The 25,668-nt window shown below is 30.5% G+C and overlaps 1 protein-coding gene and 1 pseudogene across 1 annotated transcript; one reads left to right on the top strand and one right to left on the bottom strand.

Annotated features, from left to right (window-relative positions):
* Positions 1 to 349: 349 nt before the first annotated feature.
* On the bottom strand, positions 350 to 8,411 carry LOC134281966 (uncharacterized; annotated as a pseudogene).
* A 5,699-nt stretch (positions 8,412 to 14,110) lies between these two features.
* LOC134281977 (methyltransferase-like protein 27) lies at positions 14,111 to 18,716 on the top strand. The gene is made up of 6 exons (XM_062764418.1): positions 14,111 to 14,276; positions 15,880 to 16,001; positions 17,024 to 17,152; positions 17,461 to 17,599; positions 17,694 to 17,786; positions 18,145 to 18,716. The coding sequence occupies exons 2-6, from the start codon at positions 15,891 to 15,893 to the stop codon at positions 18,336 to 18,338; spliced, it is 666 nt and encodes a 221-aa protein (XP_062620402.1). The 5' UTR covers positions 14,111 to 14,276; positions 15,880 to 15,890; the 3' UTR covers positions 18,339 to 18,716.
* Positions 18,717 to 25,668: the final 6,952 nt, after the last annotated feature.

Genomic DNA, 25,668 nt, shown 5'->3' with positions numbered 1-25,668 from the left:
TTATTTAATGTACATTCAAGTTGTTTTGTAAATATGCATCAAATTTTTATAAGGCTTAGTTATATTCCTTATATACAAAATACTGTTATGTATAAAACTTAATGTTAATTGAAAGACAATACGATCCACTGTATAGAAAAAATATATAAACTGAATGGAAAAATATTACTGACAGGTGAATTGTGACAGTTTTCTTAACACGAATCATTGAAATTAGTGATACGGCCGCTAATTGCAAGATAACTTCACCAAACATAGTCAAATCAATTGATTCCTTTAATTTTTTATTTATCTAATCTTAAATAGGGTGTGATCAGCTTAATAATAATGATATCAATTTATTTCCACAAGAGTTATCGCTCTTTTCAAAGTATCGATAAACCTTAACACATCTTGCTTTTCTTCAAGATTTTTAACACTAATTTATCACATGTGCTATCATTTGTAAAGAAACAAGAAAACAAGTATAGCACAGAGTTGTGCCACGTTATTGTTGTTCACACTATGAGCTCCAGATAAGGAAGAAATTGCCTGAACTTCCTTAATCCATTCCTCAACTATCATCTCTAGCACCGACATCGGAACAGCTCCATTGGTAAGAAGAATGGAATGGAAATCTCGGAGATCAAATTTAGTGCCTGTAAAATGACGATATTTTTAAATTACGACATTTCAGAGAACGTTTATCAACACAAAAAAATGTCATATATAATCAAATTGCGCCAGATTCAAATCTAATTATATATAGGGTGACTGTAACGAACTAAGGTACCTAGTTCAGTTTCTGCCTTTTTCCGGAGATCTTTGATCTTGATTTCGCCTATTTTGTATGCGCATGCCTGTCCAGGCCATGTGATGTATCTATTTACTTCTATCTCAGTAGCTTCATATGAATAAGCTGTATAGTTCAGCATGTATTCAATAGCCCTATTCTTGTCCCAGCTAACAATGATAAAGAAAGACATTTTATAATTAAGGGGGCCGACTATAGTTTTATTGTGTGAAAACTACAATAGCGAAACTCTTCATTTTATACCATATATAACTTACATTAACTTCGGTGTACATGCAAAATTTGGGGGAAATCTACCGCCCAGGTATTTTTGAGGGACCGTCTCAAAATAAAGGTATATTTACTATAGGATTATATACTATTATTAGCACTTTAAAGCAAATTATACAAATACTACAATAGACCTTTTGTTCAAACTATAATATTTGATGATTAATACTATAATATACAATATATGTAAGAAACACAAAATTCTACTGTCTTGTTACCAGAGGAGACATCTCAAAATGCAAAAAATTAACAAATTTTACTATTTTTATAGAGTATTACAAAATATGACGTACACAATGGATTCACATGAAAACATAATACAAATATAAGAGATATTCTCAAATTTCTATGTTTTAAATTTCAAGAGCGTATGTTTATTACTTTTTCTTTAATAATATTTTTATTGCCCCTTTCTTTAAGAGCTACAGATTATCATAACGTCAAAAACACACTGCAACGACGTCAACCTACCTATCAATTGCAAAATCGGTTAAAAAATCAATTATATCAAAATGTAATTACATTTTTATACCTATAATTTCTTTTTTTTGTGTAATTTTAATAATTAAGCGAAAAAAGTTGCATTAAAACAGTAAATACGCTTCATTTTACTACGATGCGCGAAATATTGCGCAAAGGAAACTATAGTCGGCCCCCTTAAAAAAACAAAATGTCCTCTGATCACTGTTTATTTTTCTGAAAATTGTATTTTTTGTCAAAATACTCACTTGTAGTAATGCAATCCTGTGTCAACAACAAGTCTGCAGGCGCGAAGAATTTCTGCACTGTACCGCCCCATACTTTAAAAAAGAATGCTTTTCAAATTAATGAAATAATGTTTTTGTGGTTATTGTTTTTTTTTTCTTTTATGAAAGAATTATCATCTTCCTGAATTCTTGAATTTAGACATTTGAATCTACTCACAGCTCATAGTCGTCTTTATATAATCCCATTTCTACTCCAAGGTACTCTGAATATAACGCCCATCCCTAAACAGATATTGTGATTTATGAATTTGTTTATTATCAAATAATTTTCGGCGTTTTTCTCTCTGTTTTCTGTCACTTTGTATTGCAAATTTTGTTTTGACTGGTTGCTTGGTAAATGAAATTCATGTTGGTAGTTAGCGCTCTCAGCCTCAGTTCTGACAATCTTTGCTGTAACATTTGGTGATTAATCGAATATGATTTGAAAGCCAATATTTAAGGTATTTTGCGTATCTAAGTTATGACATTGTTACCCTTTAAAACTAATAGTAAAAAAGCAACTGAATATCAATATTTTTATAACAATTTGTAAATATGACAAATCAAACCGTGTACCTCAGAGTATGCAGAATACCATGGAAACCAAACAGGTACATCGTAGAAAGATAAAGGTGTGTGACGTCGATAATCCGGGAGGTTCGCCTTCAGTGTGTAACTGTGCTGTTGTAGTAAAAATGAGTGTGCAATTTCTTACAAAATTTCGGCTTTACATAGCCAAAGGTTTTTTCGTGGAGTACAACGGCAACATAACGAAAGGGGTTAAAGAGAAAAAAAAATTGTGTGAGACCTGTTACCTGTAGATGATGTCCTGGACTAGCTTCATGAAGACTCAGAGCCATAAAATCAAAGAATGGACTACAAAATGAAATTATTTTTAAACAGTCTCTACAATTTTTGTAGGATAATGGTGTTCCTTTTAATATATATTTAAATATCATATTTATCTATTAAAGAGTCATACGAGAGAATAATTACTTTTCCAGTGGACGAAATAGGTTGATTAAAAATACACCAGGGATATTCCTCTGTTGCTGATGAGTAGCCTCCCCCTGGTCCATCATAACTCATCTTCCTTATTCTTTTAAAAGACATAACATTTATACAGCTATCACCATACAAGGATGGATAAAGTATTCTCACAATTCAAGGATAGATAATGTGAAAACTCAAAGAAAACTCAGTTAATTTAGTGACAGGTATCAAATTAGCATTAGCAATTGGTACTCACTCAAGGGGTACATCAGGTATATCTTTAAAGAATTCTGGTAATTTGGGATTAATTCTTTTGAAAACAATATCGTTGTATTCTGCTATGATAGCATCCTGTTGAAATGAGTGGGTTTTTAAATTAATTTTTCATTCAAGCATTAGAAGAAATTAAATTAAAAAATGTAACCAATAATTTTGTTTATAACTACTGAACTAGAGATAGTTTTCGTTAAAATTGATGAGAAAAATCGTTAGCTACAGTATTGGAGTATTTCCCTAGAGAAGCATATGAAAATCAAACTTACAGAATCGTTTGAGTAGAATCTAGAATCGTTAACAAGACTGTTGAAGAAGTCTTTCACCGTTCCAGTATGACCAAGCTTTTGCATTGTCTGCAGAAATAAAATGTAAAAAAGAAAATGGTAAAAACCAGACATGTAACCATTTGGAAAAAAAAAACTAACTATTTCGTCACAGAGGGGATAGTGTTTCGAATAGAAAGAATTAAAGTTCAGATATTTCTTTTCTCTGAAAAGCTCTCATTTTTAAACAATCATTTATTGAGCATTTAATGATGCATTCTTCAAACGTTAGCAGTGTGTTATACGTTCGGGATCGGGACACCTTTTTCATCTCTCCGTGGATTCTTTCCACTTCCTGTTCTCCCACTTTATGAACTTCTTCCGGTGTCATGTTGAAGGACAAGTGCCAGATTAGGCATGCGCGATAATAATCAGAGCCGTCTTTCAGACTATTGACACCATAATGGGATCGAGTATTCGGCATGTATTCCTGGACAAATATAATTCGCATTATAATAATAACGTTAACGATATAATAATACATATCAAAGTCTTTTGAAAATTACAAGTTTTCCATAATAATTCTTTCAATATTTATTTTTTCATTAAACTGCATGGCGTAGATGTCTCTTTTTCTTACATTGATTATAAATTCTTTGATTTTTCGATACGCTTGAATCGTTCTGTTCACAGCTTGGAGTCCTCTTTCTCTAATTCCTGTTCTACAAATGACAAATATTAATGCTATTATCAAACTTCACTGCAAAAGACACAACTTAGAAATTTTAAAATATGAATTAACATCATTTTTAAATTGAATATTTAAAAAATACATATATTATTAGCATTGTTATTTTGAATACTAGTATTCCCATTCTTTAAGTATTTACTTGGTTATTTCCACTCACTTTTCACTTTCTGGTATACTAGCTGCATTCGTTAAGGAGTTGTTAAAGGCTGAGTAGAATGAAGATTGAATTGGTTCCACTAATAGCTTGTCAATCATCGCTGGAACTCCTGCCTGAAAATGGTTTATAAGTTTTGTGAATTTTCTTTTAACATCTAGACATGTAATACCACCAGTCCAAATTCTATTTTTTAAGTTATAATAATATATGTTTGTACTTCAATTAAAAAGTATTAAAAGTATAGAAGTATTAAATTAATTGGGTTCTTGAGAAGAAGTTTTTTTTTAATAAGCCCACCCTATGTTTTCTGTTCTAGATTATTTCTCTGGTCCATCATTTTCATATAATTTAATCCCTCCTGTGTCAAAGAATGCTTTGTTACAACATTAGATAAAATCAGCCCAGTGGTTCTGAGAAGAAGTTAAAAATTTGAAAAGATTACGTAAAGACGGATGGACAACATGTGATCAGAAAGGCTCACTTGTACTTTCAACTCAGTTAAAAAAAATTACGACAAGTAATGTTAATATATCATATATATGCTTATAATATGCTTTACGGTTACTTACTATTGATACGTTATGGTACGTTCTATTCAATCGAATTGCTTCACGAAATGATTCCTCTATTTCATCTATCTAAAAATGCAAAAGATTCAGTAGTGAACTTATTGTAAACAGAACCAGTATAATCTATCTTAATAATCTAGATTGTTGATGCAGATACATGTAGCAATCATACATTTTATCTTCCTTTGAAAATTACAATAAATGATATTTATAAATAGCATCTATCAATATGCAATAAATTGGAGAAAATATGACAGAAATTTCAACCTGGTGCGGTATTGCGTTCAGTCTAGCAATATAATTTTCGAAATCTCCTCTGGAGTTTGATGACGCTTTTACAGCGCTTGTGTAAAGTTGTACACCTTCCAGAAAATTCATTGGATTCAGCGCACCATACCTTTGTCAATAAATATATAAAAACAAGTATCAACTAACACTTTCAATACTTTGAGTATTGTTACTTTCATCGACAATAATATTTGTAAGATTTTACACAAACACGTAGAAAAACCTTTTTTGAAATACTTAAGCATGTTCGATCCCCAATGTCTTAAAAGCTTACATACCAAGCCCATTGGGATCCATTGATATAAGTCTCAAACGTATCCTTTAAAATGAGGTAGTTAATTCTTTCTGAAGAGGTTATATTGGAGCTTATAGCATTGAGTCTGTTTAGAAATCCTTGTGTTTTATTCTGAAAACAACAAAAACAATTGTCTTTTCTATACAGTTATCATTTTTTAAAACTTTTTTGACGTATGTGTATTTAATGTATTTGATGGCAACTGTGTGAGGGTCTTCACATAGAGCTTAATTAGACCCTGAATAAGTGTAAGTTGACAAACCTTTCTAACTTCAAACATAGTTATGTTGTAGGAATACACTCGATCGTTAAAGGCGTACAGTCCAATGTATGTACCATATACTGGTTCATTCTCCATTCGCCAAGCCCAATATTCCTTCTGTATTCTCTGAATTGTATCTGCTGCAGCTACAAACAAAATAAGATTTTACAAACTTTTCATATATTCGTTTACCCTTGTTCTTGATATTTTACTAGGTTTTCTAAGGTTTTTCTAGGTTTTTTTACGTAACCGCTATATAATATATATATTTAAACCCACATCAGAGAATTATGGTTAAAGTGTTTTCAATACATATATTATTTTAAATATTGAAGGTTAAATCTTAAAAAAAAAACTATTATTCTTATTTCATATAAAACACTTCTGTTTCAGCTTTAATTAACTTTTACATTAACTTTAATTAACTTTTACATTAAAAATTACAAATTTGTTTTTATTAAATTTCTCAGAGTTCTTTTTGTTGCCATTCTCCAGAACCTTCATCGAAGAAATGGAAGAAGACATTCATAAATGTCTATCATTCTAGGTATTCAAAAATCCCTTGCTTTCTTTTGTCAGTTTTATAACCGTTATAAATAGCAATAAGTATATAAATATATCGGTTTGTTCCCGTTTTGCACACATTTGAATTACAGGTAATTAAAAATGTGTGACAGCGCTTGTGTAATAATTACAGGTAACTCTTGATGGCTCGAAAATTCATCTCTCGATTCTCCGCGCACCATACCTTTGTCAATAAATATATAAAAACAAGTATCAACTAACACTTTCAATACTTTGAGTATTGTTACTTTCATCGACAATAATCTTTGTAAGATTTTACACAAACACGTAGAAATATCTTTTTTGAAATACATAAGCATGTTCGTTCTCCAATGTCTTAAATGCTTACATACCAGGCCCATTGGGATCCATTGATATAAGTCTCAAACGTATCCTTTAAAATGAGGTAGTTAATTCTTTCTGAAGAGGTTATATTGGAGCTGATAGCATTGAGTCTGTTTAGAAATCCTTGTGTTTTATTCTGAAAACAACAAAAACAATTGTCTAAATTTACCATACTGTTATCATTTTCCAAACTTCTTTGACGTATGTGTATTTAATCTATTTGATAAACTTCTCAATAGTGAGGGTCTTCAAAATTAGATATTAATTTTTTTCAGACAGATTCCTGAATAAGTGTAAGTGTTGAGTAAAAATTTCAAACCTTTCTAACTTCAAACATAGTTATGTTGTAGGAATACACTCGATCGTTAAAGGCGTACAGTCCAATGTATGTACCATATTCTGGTTCATTCTCTATTCGCCAAGCCCAATAATCCTTCTGTATTCTCTGAATTGTATCTACTGCAGCTACTAATAAAATACGATTTTACAAACTTCTCATATATTTGTTTACCCTTGTTCTTGATATTTTACTAGGTTTTCTAAGGTTTTTCTTTTTTTTTTTTAAGGTAACCGCTATATGATATATATATTTAACACCACATCAGAGAATTATGATTAAATTGTTATCAATATATATAATATTTTAAATATTTTAAAACCTGCCATAAAAGCTTTAAAAACTCGACTCTTGATCTCTTTTTTCCTCGGTCCCGCACAAAACAGTTCTGTTTCAGCTTAACTTTAATTAACTTTTAAAAAATAAGAAATAATTACAAATTTGTTTTGATTATCTGAAAATTTCTTGGCTTGGGCATTATTTTCAAATTACTTCTTATTCACTATTTTCTTTATTACATGTTATATCTTTAATTCATTTAGAATTTTATCAAGATTGAAAAGTACATTCTTTCCTTAAGAAATTGGAAATAATAAATAATATTAAACATTATTAATAATTTATTCAATAAAATAAAATATTTTCCCATATATATATATAGAATTTTAATAAAATTGTATTACACCTCTTATAAATTAAGCTAAATCAATTCACAGTATATAAATATATCAAACACACTTCACACCTATTGTTCTATACTAATTATCAAATGTGTGCAAAACGGGAACACACCATATATCAAACTGAGGATCCCAATGAAAACTACCCGTACTTTGTACATGGGAATATCATTGACATTGAAAACTACATGTATTATGTTACAAATTTACTTACCATTTCCAATAATTAATAAATCATATACAGAAACGGCTAGCAAGAATATCCCAATCTGAAAATGAACAAGATTTTTTGACAAATTTTTTAGGTGATAGTAAAAACCCCCCCCCCCCCCCCCCAAAAAAAAAATCACCTGTATTTAATACCTTTTATAAAAACTCTTAAAATGCTTGTGATCTGTATATAATTTTTCACATTTTAAAACAAAAAGATGTTTTCCCACATTTTTAAAATAAACCTTAATCTTGCAGGTGGATTATGTGGGGCTTTTAAAAATATATAAACAGTAAGTCCTGTGCTTTCGTTTTTTCGACAAAATTAAATGCTCAGTTGAAAAATGAATTTACAAAAATAAACTTTAAATAAAAGGCAATCGACAGCTTTCTATAAGAATTGTAACAAAAATATTTTTTATAATTCCTTGATTTTATCATAAATCTTAGCGAAGTATCTGACAAAGTAAATCTACATAGATTTCTTACAGAAATTGCATTTAATCATATTATGTTTTAACGATTCTAGTTTTCCTTTCAATGCTCTAGGAGTTATCAAACAAAATAAATATATACATAATTTTTAAAAATAATATATCTCACCTTATTCATATCGATACCTTCTCCTTGTCATGCGACAGTGTACAATATTGTAAAAACAGTATTGAACATTTAACGATAGCTCTATAAAATGTAACCAATAAATTCTTGATAATTAAGAGTGTCAGACCAAATGTTTACTCTTGGGTAAATTTACCTACATGTAAACTAATAGTAGTAATAAAGCGCTCGGAGACAACCTCAGGTAACCGTCAGATTCTGTAATAAGGGGGTTACAGATTTTAGATGGGAAATGGCAATACTTATAATTGTCCTAAACGAAATTTCGGCATTGTTTACGCCCACTCAGCATTGTTGTTTACGCCCACTCAGAATCTTGGATGTATGTCTGATTTAAAAAGGGTAATTAATTTCTAACTCATTTACTTTAAAATTTTCTCTTTTGAAGCACAGAAAATGAAGCTAAATAATAAGTTTTTCTTTCTTATCGAATAAGAATTTTTGACAATTTTTTAACGTTAAAATGAACAGAAATTTTGCAAAGGGTTTATAAGAAACTAACAATGTGATAATAATCAAAATTAAATGCATATTAATTTTCATTTTAAGCCATATATTCTCATAAAAATAATAAATTTTATAGAAGATTACGCCAGGCGATGGGGCAGATATGAAAAGAAGACGTTGAATCTTTGTCGAATGGATTAAATGTATCAGATATACAATCGCACATTAAAAGATTGAGGGTCAATATGAAAACCATCTATCTTTCTGTATTCAAAAATCCAGAAGTGAAAAAAGAATTAAATAGATTACATGATAAGTACGTATTGGTCCCTGCTGACAAAGCTGGTAACAAGAGCAGGTAAGGCTCATTATACAAATTGTATTTTAGAATAACTTGAATGTATAAATTTCTACAAGTGGTAATCCAACTTACAGTTTTCTTTCTGAAGAAATACTGCTTGACGATCATATGTCAGTTTTGAATATTTATCTCCGGGGAAAATAAATCCGAAACCTAGGAGTTAACTGATTAACAATGATACATGTAAAATATAAATAATTAAATATAACAATGGCAATTAGCAGAATTCTGAGCATGAGTGACAGATGGCCTACATAGAATAACTCATGACATGTTGAGTAGAATGACACATTTTGAGTAACATAGTAATAATCATAATTAAAGTGTTTCATGGTGTTGAAAGTAATTATATTGAATTAAATGTATATTTTAAGGTCAGCTTAAATGTAACTAAAATTGTTTTTATCAAAAATCACACCGTGATATTTTTCTAATATTCCAAACAACCAATATAAATTTGAATTACCATATCTGTATTGGATTCCGAAACTTTATAAAAATCCTTAAAAAGAAAGTTACATAGCGGGTTCCCGAAATGTTCTACAAAGCCTTTGTTATTAAGGTTAGAGACAATTATTTTAATCAAGAAAATAAGAATAAGCCAATTAAAATATACATGTGATAGAGTGCACTGACCTATAATCCAATCGGGATATGAAAGTGTAATACTTTTTCCGTTAGAATAAACAAACTTGGTAATCGGATTAAGGACAGTGTAACCTACCAGGATGTTTATCTATCTTCGGACATCAATACAGGAACAAGTAACGGAACATTGCAAAAACTTACTTTAACATTATATTAACTTTTGCACAATACTAGGACACAACTAAAGCTTATGTTTAAATTAAGATTTATTTTATAAAGTTCTAGGATTTTGTCCAAATTTATTGTATAACTTGTTTACTTCAATCTGACTTTTTTGTTTCATATGTAAATGAGTATTATGCATTGTACATTATAAAAATGACAGTCTAACTTTACCAAGCGCTCTCATCTGGGCCACACTTCTCACAGCGGGGCTCTTCGGAGCAGTTCTAGGAGGGATCGAGAGACACTATACGATCACGAGCCATTTTACGATCGGTGTCCACTGTCTTCGCCCACTAAACGATCACTAATTGTTTTCATTATAACTTCAGTTAAACCAAAATAAACTTTTACAAGAACAAATTTTCCTTGTTATTGGTTCTAACCTGTTTCTTTACTTCACACTAAGATATTAACAATGGTTCTTTCCATTCTTATATCGAAACGATTAACCCGTTGAGCTTGAAATAAAAGATATCACAGAGTCTGACACATCTCTTTCATAATTGGATATTTTACTTGAAAAAGACGTTAATGATAATCAAACAATAAATCCTTGTGATAAACGTGATGACTTTAACTTTTTCAAGCGCCATTTTCCCCTACGTATGCAGCAATTTAAGGATTCACTGTCTAGTTAGTATAGTATGCCAGGGCATCAACAATAGTGGGAAACATGGGATAATTTGCATAACGGGCGAAGCCCGTTATGCATAAATTATCCCATGTTTCCCTTGTCCCTGGCATATTATACTAAAAAGGCCTTATATTTCCATTTCATTGTGAAATAAAATTGTAGATTTAGACTTTAAAAATGCAGACATAGATTTAAATTACACGAGGATTCCCATCCCAATTTCAATAGGCCTCGCCGACTGATGTCAAACACAACGGCAGCCGCACGAAATTTTCATGCATATTTGGCCTCCTTAGCGTCAGACTCAGAGCTAGATGCGCATGAGATTTGTATGCATACTAGGCCTCCTTAGCTCCTGACCTATCGACCTGCCTAATTTACATTCCGGCAGAATTATCAGGAAATCAACTCCGCTTACTTTCAAAGGGTTATCATAGAGAAAAAAATTAGAAATGGAAATATATACCTTTCACCTGCATACGGGGTTTATGTCTCTCAGTTGATTCGATACGCAAGAACATGCTCTACATGTGTACAATTTCTAAAAAGAGCTTAAATTTTGACGTGCGCACACAACTTGCTGAAACAAGAATATCAGCAGTCTCGTTTAAGTCGTTCTATGGTCGATACAATGACCTTGTCAGCAAATACAATTTATCATTAAGTGAAATGCTGACTGACGTTTTTCAGACTACATGTAATTGTTCGGGCAATATTTACACACTGAATTGTAGACGGTTTTCCCGTTATTTCTATATCATGACAAGGTGCACACGGTGGGTGTGACCTGTCGGTAGGGGATGCTCACTCCTCCATGGCACCTGATCCCACCTCTGATGTTTTGGAGGTCTGTGTTTGCTCTGTTTGTATTGTTTGATGTACTTTTGACCTTGAATACCGTTCGTTATCTTCATATCAAACATATGGAGATAAAGGATATAATTAGTAATTAATGGATATATTTCCTAATCAAAATAAGTTCACGGCTAAGTGAAATGAATGTTTTTAAGATAAATATTTTCTAAGATGGAAATTTTTATCGGTTAAAAAATGAAATAAATAATCTAGATTTCAGGTCTAAGGTAGCAATGATTTTCTTCTAAATTTTCTCTTTACTACTATTTATCATCACTATCTTTCGTTGTTTTTTTTTCTTCTTAAATTATCTCTCACATTCACAATTTTGTGTTGTTAAACAATCATAGTTAATGTTTTAGTTTATACTGGTTGAAGGTATTTTTAGTGAAATTTTGACTTAACCTAAGATTAAGAAAAAATTCGAAAATTATGACAAAAAACTATTCAGGCCGTTTAAAGACATGAAAACATCAAAAGATACTGATTTTATTTGATTTCTTTTTTTTTCTTCAGGTGCATGATAGTTTTGCTCAAAATGTAGTCTTCAAAAAAAAAAAAAAAAAAAAAAAATCAACAAAACCAAAAAAGACGTTTATTCCTATAGTTGTTTGCAAGAGTTTTTTTTATATAAATATTTATAATATTGAGAATACATGAACATATAGTAACAATATGATTGTCACTTTATTTTTCTGATACATCTTGTAATATTTATTCCCTGTACCTATATGTTGACAAAGTAAATATAGTTTTAAACAAGATTCAATCATACGTGACTCAAGATACCATTTTAAATATGCAGTAGTTGTATCTCCGCCTATTTTACCATATAAGGAATGTGTTATCTAGTCAGAGGTTTATCGGTGACGTCACTCGGTATATAAAAGCAAACGCTGCTTGTTGTTCTACCTTTTGCATTCTTACTTTGAATGAATGCATACTGCTATTGCAGTGTTAAACATGTTGGTAATCTTTCTGATTTGAATAATGATTACCTTTACTTCTTAATAAAATTTATTTTGCAACTTTTAATATGAAAAATATATTAAAAAGTTTTTGAATACTTGTATACATTATTATGATTACATAATTATCCAAGTACACACACCATTGCAAATATATGTTGTTTAAAGTGTTTTGTTCAAGGTTATTATAATAATAATATAAATTATTTTCAAGATTTACATTACATTGTTCTTATTATTTTATTCATTTTCTTCTCGTATCACAGAGCATCGGAGCAGACGAAGAATAAGTTACAGGAAACAGAAATTGACAATAGTTTTCCTTAAAGATTGACAATTATATATTATTACCTTAATCGTGTATTATACCATGGTATTAACAATTACGTATGTTTACTTTAATTGTGTTTGCAATATTTAAAACATATTTTGAGTTCATTTTAAGTTAGTGTGTTTGTGTGTATGTGTTTGATATAGATTTTAGAGTTCACATTCAGTATCAAACTTTGTTTGGTCACATAAAAATGTACCCTTGGACATTTGTCATTTGTTGAGTGGATCCCAGACGTCTTTATTGACTTTTGAAAGTATGTCATTAAGTTGGTTAACCTATTGTGCAAACTCTGTCCCAGTTTGTAACACGATGCCCTCCATTCGTCTTAAATGTTGTCAACAAGCCTGTCTTTTGCAAAATCAGATTGATAAATGTTGGTGTTTTTACCATATTTGTAAATATTGAATATAAAGGGAGTAGCTGTTGAATGCTTAATTTTTTAAGCAAAGTATTTTGTGCATTCTATTTGTTTGAATGTAAATGCGTAGTTATTATGTAAAGGTTTAAATTTCGGTACATGCTAAAGATAAAGATGAGCCTACGGTCGTAATCAAAAGTTAATGCAGGTTTTATTCTGTTTAGTTATATTTTCCAATATTGTATTCATTGATATTTTTGTTGTCTTTTTAACGTAATGACTTGTGATGAAATGTACGATTTTCTGCGTATTTACTTACGAAATAATAGTTTAGTTTATACAAACGGGGCTTTTTGACTTTGTTGTTCGAAAAAGTATATCACTCATAAAGTATACACAAGACTCGGGTGACTAAAATGACTAAAACTTGGATGAGATAAGATTTTCTTAACTATCAGCATATGGGGAAACATACCGAAAAGGGGGGAAAGTTTGGTAGACTACATACTGTATCAAGCTTTCATTTTTTTCATTTTTTTTTTTTCAAAAAAAAAAATCTTCCTATAATTTTAAAATCTGTCATTATCTTCTTTTATCCATTTGGTATCATTTTACGTGACTCTCTAATACTATAAATAGTAACACGAAATTAAAAATGCTACGAAAATATCCCTGTGAACAGTAGGGAATGAAAGTACAAAAATATATACAATGGGTTATAAACATGGCATTTTTTTCAGATACACTTTGTTCTTGGATAAACCAGTCAACAATGACTATTCCATAATACTTAAAACATTTTCTTTTGTTTATCTGATAAAAAAAATTGACCAAATTTATTTCGCAGTTCTTCAAATTTTTACCAAAAAAGTTTTTTTTATTTTGTTTTTGAAGTCGTGTTCTAGAACATATATATTTAAATAAACTGACATTACATGCAGAAAATTGCGGTAGTTATTTTTGCTCATAGCCTGTACAGATAAAAGGTCGAGTTTTAGAAACGTATAAAAAGAGAGAAATCTGCTTCTATCTCATCACTGCACACCTTGCGCCACCACTGTTTACAAAGGTCTTACGCAAGAAAAGGTACTTATTTTTGCTAATGTCTTGGTGTAGTTTTTCAAGTATTTAAAATCATTATGTCATGTGAGGTTTTTAATGTATACATTTTATTAAACTTTGTTTCATCTCAATTTCTGTGTATTTTCTAAATTTGAATTATTCTTTCGACAATTCGTATTTAGGAAGGGTAGTCTTCAAAAATTGATAATTTTAAATTCGTGTCATTTAATCATTTGAAATGAAAATTTTTAGATTATTGTACTTAACAATACCAGCATGGACACATATGATCATATTTCGGTTTATTCTATAGATTTCTTTATCATAGATGGAGTAAAATTAAGTATTTTAAGGAAATTAAATCCTGTCTTCTTTTTCTGAGTATAACTTTTACAACATATAAGGTTAATTTTCAAAACTTTCAATGTCATCTATAACCAAAAGACATATAGTAAATATATGCTTTTTTAAATTCATTTTTGTACTGGCCCTACTTAGAACAGATCTTTTTTTTTTATTCTCCGAAATTTTCTGCTATTGCGAGATACAATAAATACACTTAATTTAAGTGAACTGCCAACAGTTTCTTAAAAATTAAGACAATTCCTCTTTTAGAATAAATATTCCTCATTGGGTAAAAACATAGATTTTTCGTAATAAATTCATGTGCTCTGAACATTTGGTTAATTTTTTTAATATTCTGAAATTCTGTTTATTGTAATATTCTATTAATTTTTTAATGTTTTGATTGAATAACACATTTATTTTTATTAATATGATTTTTAATTTGTTATATTTTAGAAGTATTTATACATGAAAAAGACACATTTGAATTTTAAACCAAAAATAATATCGCCATTAATATTAAAAAAACAAATATTTTCATTCTGTGATATTTTTTTTTTTTGTAATGTTTAAGGTGCATCACTACTTATATAAGACAGATAACTCTTACAAGTATAAATTCATATTATTCTGTATCAAAAAAACTGTAAAGTTAATAGGCCATTTATGACAAATATGTTAACGTCGTGTAAAGTAGATTTCCTTTAGAAAATAAAAGGTGTTATGGAAAGATTGTATTGAGCAGAGAGATGAAAAACCTTCAACTTATATCTAACAATTCAAATCTTTTGCATGTTGATAAAAAATAATTCAATGCAAATAAAACATTGTTAAGCCAATTGTGTAATGACAATGTTTGCTAATAGTAAATAGCAAATGAAATTAAAAAAAAAAATAATAATCATAACATTATTTTGGTAGGCTGTTCATATTGAATTTTCTTGCTAACTGATTCTAATTTTTTAAATAAATTCTTAGGTAGCTTAAATAAATATTTTCATGATTAATTAATATGATCTACACGAAATTCATCCTCTTGTGATTCTTTTCGACTTCAGTATATCAAATTCTCATGTAAAATAAAGAATTTATAAACAGATGTACTTCAACCTAGTTGAGCTGCAAAAAATAACAATTGTTGTTAATAGTTGAAAAAATATATGTTGAAAGCATAGAATGTGAAACCACTACATATGTAACAACTAATTAATAATTTATGAAGAATTGAATTCAGCTTACAAAAGGAATTTCAAAGTAAAAGATCATATATATTGAAATACAGAAATCACAGAAATGAATTCCGAGGACCATGAAGCTTTTCAGACCAATGCCCAAGTTTTCTCTGGTGGCCTGAATAAAATACAAGTCATCGATTACTACAACACATGGGATGGCTATGAGCTGGTAGGTACAAAATACTTTGCAAAAAAAAAAATCAAGATTTCATCCCCAAAAAAATGAACTCGTAATCTTTTAATAGATATGTCTGCCTGAAATCAATAAGAATTAATTCAAATAATATATCCAACCAATAAACATGATGTATTCATATTCTCCTTCAATCCTCATGAAATTTAATAGGTCTTATATTTATCTAGAAGTTTAAATTTCTAAATAAACTAGGTTGAACCTGGTTTTACAGGCATCTGTTTGCTTAATTTAAAAAGTCATGAAAAACTTACCTTCAACATGGTTGTTAAAATTATTGAAATATCAACTTATTTGTCGCTTGTTGTGGCCTTCACAAAAGCATTTAAACATATAATATATTGTAATTTTCATAACATGTATATTGCGACTCGTTGTATTAAAGTGAAATTGAAGTAAAAGATACTAAAGAGACATCAATTTCATCAAATTTAAGCAATTTACTAGAAAAAGACGAAAATCGAAGCTGCAAGACAAAACTTGTTTTGATTATTTTTTAAATTCTTTATCTTCCCCTGCTTATGTAGTGATACAAAACTATCACCTACATATTGCTTCGAGTTTTTTCTAAAATAATGCAAGCTATTGACAAACTAGTTGATATAAAAAGATATCAACAGAATCGTTAAAAGTCATCATTTTGCAAGTTCTTTGGTCGTTACAATGACCTTATCAGCAAGTGCAATCTATTATTATGCCAAATGCTTAATGGAGTTTTTCATACTAATGTAAATCACCTAATTTTCGCAACACCTTATTTTCCCGAGATAGTCAATGTCCCTTTATTAGCGAGACAAAATTTTCTCGAATTGTTATTGTTCAACAAAATCTAATGGAGTGATTTTCTCGAGCACACTGTCTTGCGTAATTACGCAAAAATTAAGTTCTCGCGAACAAAAAGTGATTTTAAAGTAATACGTTAGTTAATAATGGATGTGATACTACAATGTAGATATCAATGCATAAAAATATTAATAATCTTGTATTTAATTCTCCAGGACCTACAGCCTGGTCGTTACAATGGCCCATCCTATGCTGCAGAAGCCATTCAGAGAAGTTTCCCAAACTACAGAGATAAGATTCGTATCTTAGACGTGGCAGCTGGCACTGGCATGGTTGGAGAAGAGGTAATAATCATAAAATAACCTATAATAAAATCTCAGGATCTATATACTTATACTCGTATAAGTATGAACCACATATACATAAAACAGTAATATTGCAATTACAGCAATACAATGTTATTGCATTGCACACACCCTATAAACAATGCTTCATAATAGGAACGCATTCATTTGACGATCCCAAATACACAAACGAATAATTCACTCCCTATTTCGTAAATTAGGATAAATTAAACACATGTATATTTTTTTTATCAATGAATCAGCATTATTTCCATTGCTTCTAAACATATCACTAAAATACATTGCAGTTGGCTAAGCGAGATTTCAAAGAAATCCACGCACTGGACCCAAGTGAAAGCATGCTCATGAAAGCCAAAAAGAAGAATGTCTACAAGAAGTTCTTATGTGAATTTGTAAATCCGGAACCATCTCCTAACATCGAAAACGGTAACTGGACTTTATAGGAATTTTTTTAAAGTTTGGATCTTTCTTAATCAGGATTTCAATTTCTTTTCATCATAATTTTATTTGATATATTTAGATGCATACCACTGCGTTGTTTGTTCGGGCGGATTTGGAAGCGGACATATCCCTTCTGGTGCTCTGAAGGAATTGATAAGAATCACAAAACCAGGTATAATACTTCGCATTATATTTATTATTAGTAATATTACTACTGAGTAGTATTTTTTCATCATTTCCAAACATTGTTCAATGAATATTTGTAAGGATGTCTTTGAAGGTCGTTAACTTTTCGGATTCTTCTAGGGATATAGTAACGCGCTTGTCTTTGTGAGTGGGGTATAGTTTTTCCTTGTCTAACGGAAGTGACATTTTTTCTCATATATCAGGATCGATATGCTTTTTCGCGAGGGTATGCTCTGCTTTGAGGTGCCCTTGTCATATACTTGGTTTCAAGACATTTTTTTAATTTGTGTATATTGCAGAATTCAAAGTTTCAAATATTTTAGGATTTTATCTTTCTGTTTTAGGCGGAATGGTAATAATTGTAATGAGGGAGGAATACTTGAATATTCCGGAATATGCCGACAGCCTGGAACCTCTTATGAAGCAGTATCAAAATGAGGGACTTTGGATGTGTATAGAAAGATCTGTCGTCCACAAGTATTTCTGTGAAAAATATGGCGTAATATTCCGATATCGAGTTCTACATCGCCATTTATAGTCAAAAACAGACATTTTGCATTATTATTTAAGAGCTTTATCAGTTCGTCATTTATGGTCAAAAACAAACATTTTGCATTGTTATTTAAGAGCTTTATAAGTTTTATATCATGAACATTTGACATTTTATGTAAACAGGGTACATTCCATCTGTTTTGTAATATTTGTTCACATATGCTTCCCATTGTATTCATTCTACCTCTTTTCAGCACAATGTATTTATTGGAATAATTATGTATTTACACATTTTGTTGTGAATTGTGCATAGGGCCATTCCATGTCATCAATGTTTATTATTTATGTTGTTCTGTGATTTCGACAATTATTTATGCATTATTTCCTTTTAAGAAAAACTGATATTTTTATATTTTTCAACCTATTTATTTTTGTTTATTGAATAAGAGGATGATGTTTCGTCATGTTGCAAAGAATGGAGGTTACAAGGCGAGAACAATATCTCGCTCTTCCCAGGAGTCAGGATTTGAACTTTGAATCTACCTTTCATATTTCACCTACCGAACTTATTACAGACTAGGAAAAAAAAAAAAGAATCGAAATCATGCTATTATCACAGGCACCTGACGTTACTAATTTTTCTTTTAATAAAAAAAAAATATACCCTTACCTTATTATAAGGTAAGGGTATATTTTTTTTTATTAAAAGAAAAATAAGTAACATCAGGTGCCTGTGGCTATTATATACAGTCATTTCTCCATTATTTCTGAAAGGCATACATGTATTTCCCTTTTATAACATTTTGAGAACCTTGAAACGTCCATATCTCAGATCCTGAAGAGATCTCATCACCGAAAAGGTATGCAACCAGGTTCAAAAAGGCTGAACTTTCATTTATCCTGGGGAATGGTTGTCAGGCCTTCGTTTTTATACTGAATTTGACTACAGGATGTCCCGTCTATTGATCAAGATACAGGGCTCATGACACGAGTGATTGATCGACAGGGGATGTTTACTCATCGCAGGCACCTAATCCCACCTCTGAAATTTCCAGGTGTCTGTGTTTATGCCCTATTACAACGCACTTTGATTTTTTTTTTAAGTGCGTTAAAATTTGGGACGTATCAATTGTGTCCCGTTTTTAGCTCTACCTAGTTTTGTATTCATATGAAGCATATTTTTTCCTAAATCTTATACGTGAAAAGAAGAAAACACTTGCTGTAGCATTCAATTCGACATTTAGATATTTAGATATATCGACGACATACATTTGCATATTCAATTAACAATGGTAATTTCCATTCTTATGTCCATACGATATTCCAGTAAGCTTAAAATAGACGATACCACTGAGTCTGACACACCAGTTTCTTATTTGGATAGTTCGTATTTTTACAAGAAAAAAACGTTATTGGTAATCTAACAACCAAGCTTTATGACTAACTTTTCAATATTGTCAACTTCCCTTACTTATGCAACAATATACCTTCATCACCTGCATACGGGTTTTATATCTCTCAGTTGATTTGATAATATTATTAATATTTAGAGGTCTTTTGTCCTAGCTAAAACTTCAAATATCAATAATACTTCAAATGTAGCCACTGGTTCATCGAAAGGTGTGGTTTAAAAAACAACATGTGCGGCGGGACAGAGAGGGATAGCGGGGCTTGTAGCACGTGAATTTGAGGATTCAAGAGTAATAACTGTCAGATTTTTTGTTTCATGACGAAAAGCAATCGTGATAATTTTATGCATAAACGCCTTCGGTGTTTTTGCATATTATCACAAGCCAGTCGATTGATCACACCATGAAACCAAAACATTAGACACTTATTCTTAAGGCAAGAGCATTGTCTATGTATGAACAATTTCTAACACGAAGTTAGTTATTGACATTGATGAAAAAGTCATCATTTCGAAAGTTCTGTGGTCGATACAATGACCTTGTCCACAAATACAATTTATCATTATGTCAAATGCTGGCCGCCTTTTATGCTAATTGTTAGGCCATTATCTACTGAATTGTACACGGATTTTCCCGTTAATTCCCGGTCATCACAAGGAGCACACTACGAGTGTGACCGGTCGGAAGGGGATGTTCACTCCTCTGTGGCACCTGATCCCACCTCTGATATTTTGGAGGTCAGTCTTTGCTCTGCTCTATATTTGTATTATTTAAGGTATTTTATCAATACAATTTTTTTGGTTCTAAGTAGAAAATCTGCGTTTATTTTCAGGAAATATAGTAAAATCAACTAATTATCGCTAAAAATGTATCGGTTGTCATATTTCTTAAGATGTGAGACATAAATAAACAGAAGTTTATGTCAATTAATGTATTATTTTGCTGATCAATATTAAATTTTACCTATTGAAAGGCATTTGTGTAAAAGATTTATTTCTATTGGGTATGAATTTACATAAATGACAGATTTTGCGAAAACCTATGACATCACAGGAGGGTGGAAATACCTTAAAGTATACATTTGAACTTGAATACTGTTCATTACTTCCATTATTTCATTGGTATGAAACAAATCAGCCAAATCCTAGGATATGTTTGCTATTAACACCAAAATAACAACAAAAATAAGAAATGCTGCAAATGTTTTTGAAATGTGTGTTACATAAACTTATCTGTCAGTAGCCTTCCTCGGTTTAAAAACTGTAGTACTCAGGTCCAGCACTTAAAAACAAGAACAACAACCCCTGCCCCTGCACGCCTGATTTGCAACTCCTATGATTTAAATATAACAGATTTTAATTACATGTAGCCAATGAATTCAATATATTATGAAATCCAATCTGTTGTAAGAATGACATATGTTGTATTTTTTCCTTTTGTTTTATTTTCTTTTCGTTTCTTTTCTTCGCCCACAACTCAATTGACAATTAAACTCAATATGGCTGACCAAAAAGTGTTATTACATTTTGCGTTGTTGATTGCTTTTTGCTTGATCTCGACGCATTTAATGTAATAAACCTAAAAAGTGTGCTGTAACATTTTGCGTAATTACATTTTGCGGCGAGATCAACGCAAAATGTAATGACGCAAAATACAAAAATCCCAGTTTATTACATTTTGCATTGTTATTACCTTTCGCGTTGTAACAGAGCATGATAAGTATCCACTGGAATCCCAACAGTTTATTGGAAGACCTGGCCTGGTCTCTGATGACTACATATGGTTGTCAATGAGGAACTTTAGCATCCTTTTAATATAACTTCAGATTACTTGTGAGGAGAATCAGTGTGTTTTAAGTAATTTTGTTTATGACCAATCAGAAGACAGGAGCATTTCCGACTTCCATTTTATTGAATAAGCATGCAGTTGTCTATGACATCAAAATGTCCCGTTTTTATTGTGAGAAATGGTTGTTTAAAGTGTAGAAGAGTTATACATTTTGATGTTACTGACTATGACTTAGGTGACCTTCAAAGTCATAACAAAAACAAGAGGCCCACGGGCCTTATAGGTCACCTGAGATTCATGTAACAACTTTCCAACAATTGAATTGCTTCTTGTGTTAAACGAAAGGTCATAAAATTTACAATTTTGAAAGGGGCACCTAAGTCATAGTCAGTAACATCAAAATTCACAATTTTGGAAGAGGCAGCCTTATTCAACAAAACTATGTACAATGTACTTGGTTAGTTTATCTAGGAGCAGAGAAGAAGATTTTTAAAGATTTAATGTATTTTCACTATATAATCAATAGAGCCCCGCCTTAAGACCAGAACCCCCAAGCCAGAGGCCAAAATTCACAATTTGGGAAGAGGATCCTTCCTCATCCTAACTATGTACATAATTCACTGGTTTAATGCCCAAGAGCAGAAAAGAAGATTTTCAAAGAATTTATGCATTTTCACTAAATAATTAATAGAGCCCCACCTTTACACCAGAACCCTGACCCAGGGGCAATGAAATTCACAATTCTGAAAGAGGCAGTATTATTCAACTTAACTATATATTTGGTTTGTTTATTGAATACTAAGGAGCAGAAAGAAGATTTTCAAAGAAATAATGTATTTCCACTATATAATCTTTATAGCCCCACCCTAGCACCTGAGAACCCCTAAGGGGCCATGAAATTCACAATTTTGGAAGAAGCAGCCTTATTCAACATAACAGTTACTATGTACTTGGTTAGTTTATTTAATGCCCAGGAGCAGAGAAGATTTTCAAAGAAATAATGCATTTTCACTATATAATCTTATGAGCCCCGTGCTAGCACTAGAACCCCTGACCCGGGGCCATGAATTTCATAATTTTGGTAGAGGGCTCAGTGCTTATTACAATCATGCCAGCTTGACTGCTTGATGCCCAGAAGTAAAGAAGATTTTTAAAGATTGCATTAATTTTAGTGGTTTTGGCCCCACCCTTCAGGCCCCATGGGGGGCAGGGACCCTGAATTCACAGTTTTTGTTCCCCTTCACCAATAGATGCTTTATGCTAAATTTGGTTGAAATTAGTTGAGTGGTTTCAGAGAAGAAGCTGAAAATGTTCAAATGTTAATGCACAACAACGGACGAAAATGGATAGCAATGGGTCATCTGACCTCAAAACTACCAGTATCTCATTCTTTCTTTTTCAAATGCTCCATTATTGGAAGATCATGGGTTTAAACCCCAGTCATATGACCCAAGTTGATTAAATAATAAGTACCAACTGCTCCTTTGCCAAGTGCTTTACACTTTGAAGTAAAAGTCTCGGGTCCTTCGTACGAGACCTTAAAAACCAGGGTCCCGTGTCACAGCAGGCATTGGCAAGATAAAGATCTCTCACCGCTCAATGGCCCCCGAGTGCCAAGTGAAGGCCTTAAGTTGAAGCCCAGTATTTCGTGATATCTCTATATGAGTAAAAAATTCTCAGATGAGATGAAAACAACATATAAACAATCAATCTTTTTTAAAGATATTTATTCAATAAATTTCCTTCAGTCTCATATGCATATGAAATAATTTACTAAGTCTTGTAAAATAAAAAAAAATGAATCACAAAACACTAACAATGAAAACATCCTATGATATGATTGTCAACCACACACCGTATACATTCCTGCTATGAGAGAAGAATTAAGATTTTCAAACACAGAATCTAAATTGCTAAAAATGTCAATCTTAGGATTAGAAAAATCTCCCATCCTTCTCTTCACTGAAAATGTAGCAAGAAACCACTGTAAGTAACTTTTTTTAAAACAAAACAGATCTGTATATCTACATGTACACTAATTAGGGACCTAATTGAAAGGTTTATAATAAGTTGTTTGATGTTTTGACAGTGAGTATTCTTAGATTTAAATATGCATAATGATATACATGTACATACCACATAAGCAGAATTTTTAGTGATGATTTAATGCCTGTGTGATTCTTTCTCTAGATTTGGTGCTGCTGACAAACTTTTAAATCACTTGGAAAATTACATACATAATGGTAATCTCTTATATTCACAGAAGGTGCATATGAGACTGCGTAGAGACTCAGAACAGCAACCAGATTCATTTTATCGCCATTTCAAACCTCTGACCAAAATATTCATACACATCTATAATATACTCTCTGTATAAAGAAACATTGCTTCAGAGTACAAAATAATCTGATAGAAATAAATGACATTCAAAATAATTCAAACACTAACAAAAAGATGTACTTCGTTTCAAAATAAATGCATGGATAAAAAAAAATTGAATACAAAAAAAAAATTTCAGAAATATATTCCATAACACTCCTTCTCTGACAAAGAATTCTTTCTGCAGCTTTGAAAAATGATAAACAGCAATTTCATATTTAAATAAATAAGAACTTTTTTCTCATGCAGAATAAAATAAGATGATACAAAATGCTACAGAATCGGTAATATTTACATCGTGAATTATGTCAATTTTTTATATTGCTGTTCTTATTGCAACAGATGAGATGTATAAGGAAAAAAACATGATCAGGTATAAAAATATACATTACTGATGCCATCCATTTTGCAATTTAGAGTGTTTACATTAAAAGTATATAAATGTGGTGAATTTAAACCCAATAAATAGCAAATATTCACAAACATTGTTTTACTACTTACAGAGGAATGTCAACTTTTCAAAGATAATATAATTTACATAAACAATGTTTGTTGTTTGTTATTTGTAGCTGAGCAATTGCATCTAATTCAAGTGAAGGAAGTTATAAAGAAGTTACTTCCCTTTCTTTGAACATTATATTTCAGATACACATACCAATTTCATTTCAGTTTGATAATGATTATATCTCGAAATATAAACCCTTGTCAAGCACATTTACTGGTTATGATGTATTCACTCATATAAAAGCAAAATATTGTAAAAGCATTTTCTGATATCATATATGGTTTGAATCTTTTGTGAGGGAAAAAAATCAAGCCTTTCAAGATTGAGACCAAAAGGTCATGGATATATTATGACTAAATTCAAGATATAATTGTACAACACTGTACAGTAAAGATTGTACAATACTGTTGAGTAAAGATGCCTGTTGTCAACCATGTAGACTGAAATGAGATACAGTAACTAACAATCATTTAAAGTTAATATTTTATATCAAAACTTTGCCTAATTTAATTATTTTAAAAGTATCAAATTCAAAAAAATAACAAGCAATTTTAAATGTTTCATATTTGTAATGTAAACAAGAATTGAAAATAAAATTGTGTCTATGTATGCATGTATACAATAAATTAAAAAAAAAAACTATTAAAAAAAGATATGTAGTGCATGGAGGATTTCTTCATTTTAATTGAAAAATATATTAAATTCAAATGCTAAATGCAATGAAAACCAGAGGTTTAAAAAATAAATTATGTAAATTTCACAAGAATTCTACACAAAATTGAGTCTATATATGAATTAAAATAAATTAGAAACATCAATTCAAAAAAAAAAAAAAGACATGTAATTCATGGTGGATTTCTTACTTTGGTTGGAAAATATTTAATATGCTATGAAAACCAGTACAGTTTCTGAAAAAAAAAAATGATGTAAACTGCACACATACACACACAAAATATATAAAACTAAAGGTTACGTGTACACCATAAAAATAAATATAAGTTTTTGATTGATATCAAAATAAGAAAATATAATTCTGTCACATAAAGATAAGTTTTCAAAAAAATATGGCTAAAAATATTATGCTTACATACATTCAGTATTAAAAAATTAAATTATACTTATAAGTATTAATTGCATTAGAAATTATAAAAATAGCTCTAACTGTGTAAAATTATAAAGTCTGAAACTTTTTTAAAAATTCTTATATAATTAATTTGCAACTGCATGAATTAATGTGTTAAAAAGCAATATATGTCATTTTTGAATTTCTTCAATTCAATGTGTCAGATCTAAGA

Source organism: Saccostrea cucullata, unplaced genomic scaffold, assembly GCF_032062105.1.
Source record: "Saccostrea cucullata isolate Sc308-1 unplaced genomic scaffold, CSIRO_AGI_Scuc_v1 ctg85, whole genome shotgun sequence".
Lineage (NCBI taxonomy): Eukaryota > Metazoa > Mollusca > Bivalvia > Ostreida > Ostreidae > Saccostrea > Saccostrea cuccullata.
Note: the sequence above shows the minus strand (reverse complement) of the source record. Positions and strands in the feature narration are given on the sequence as shown.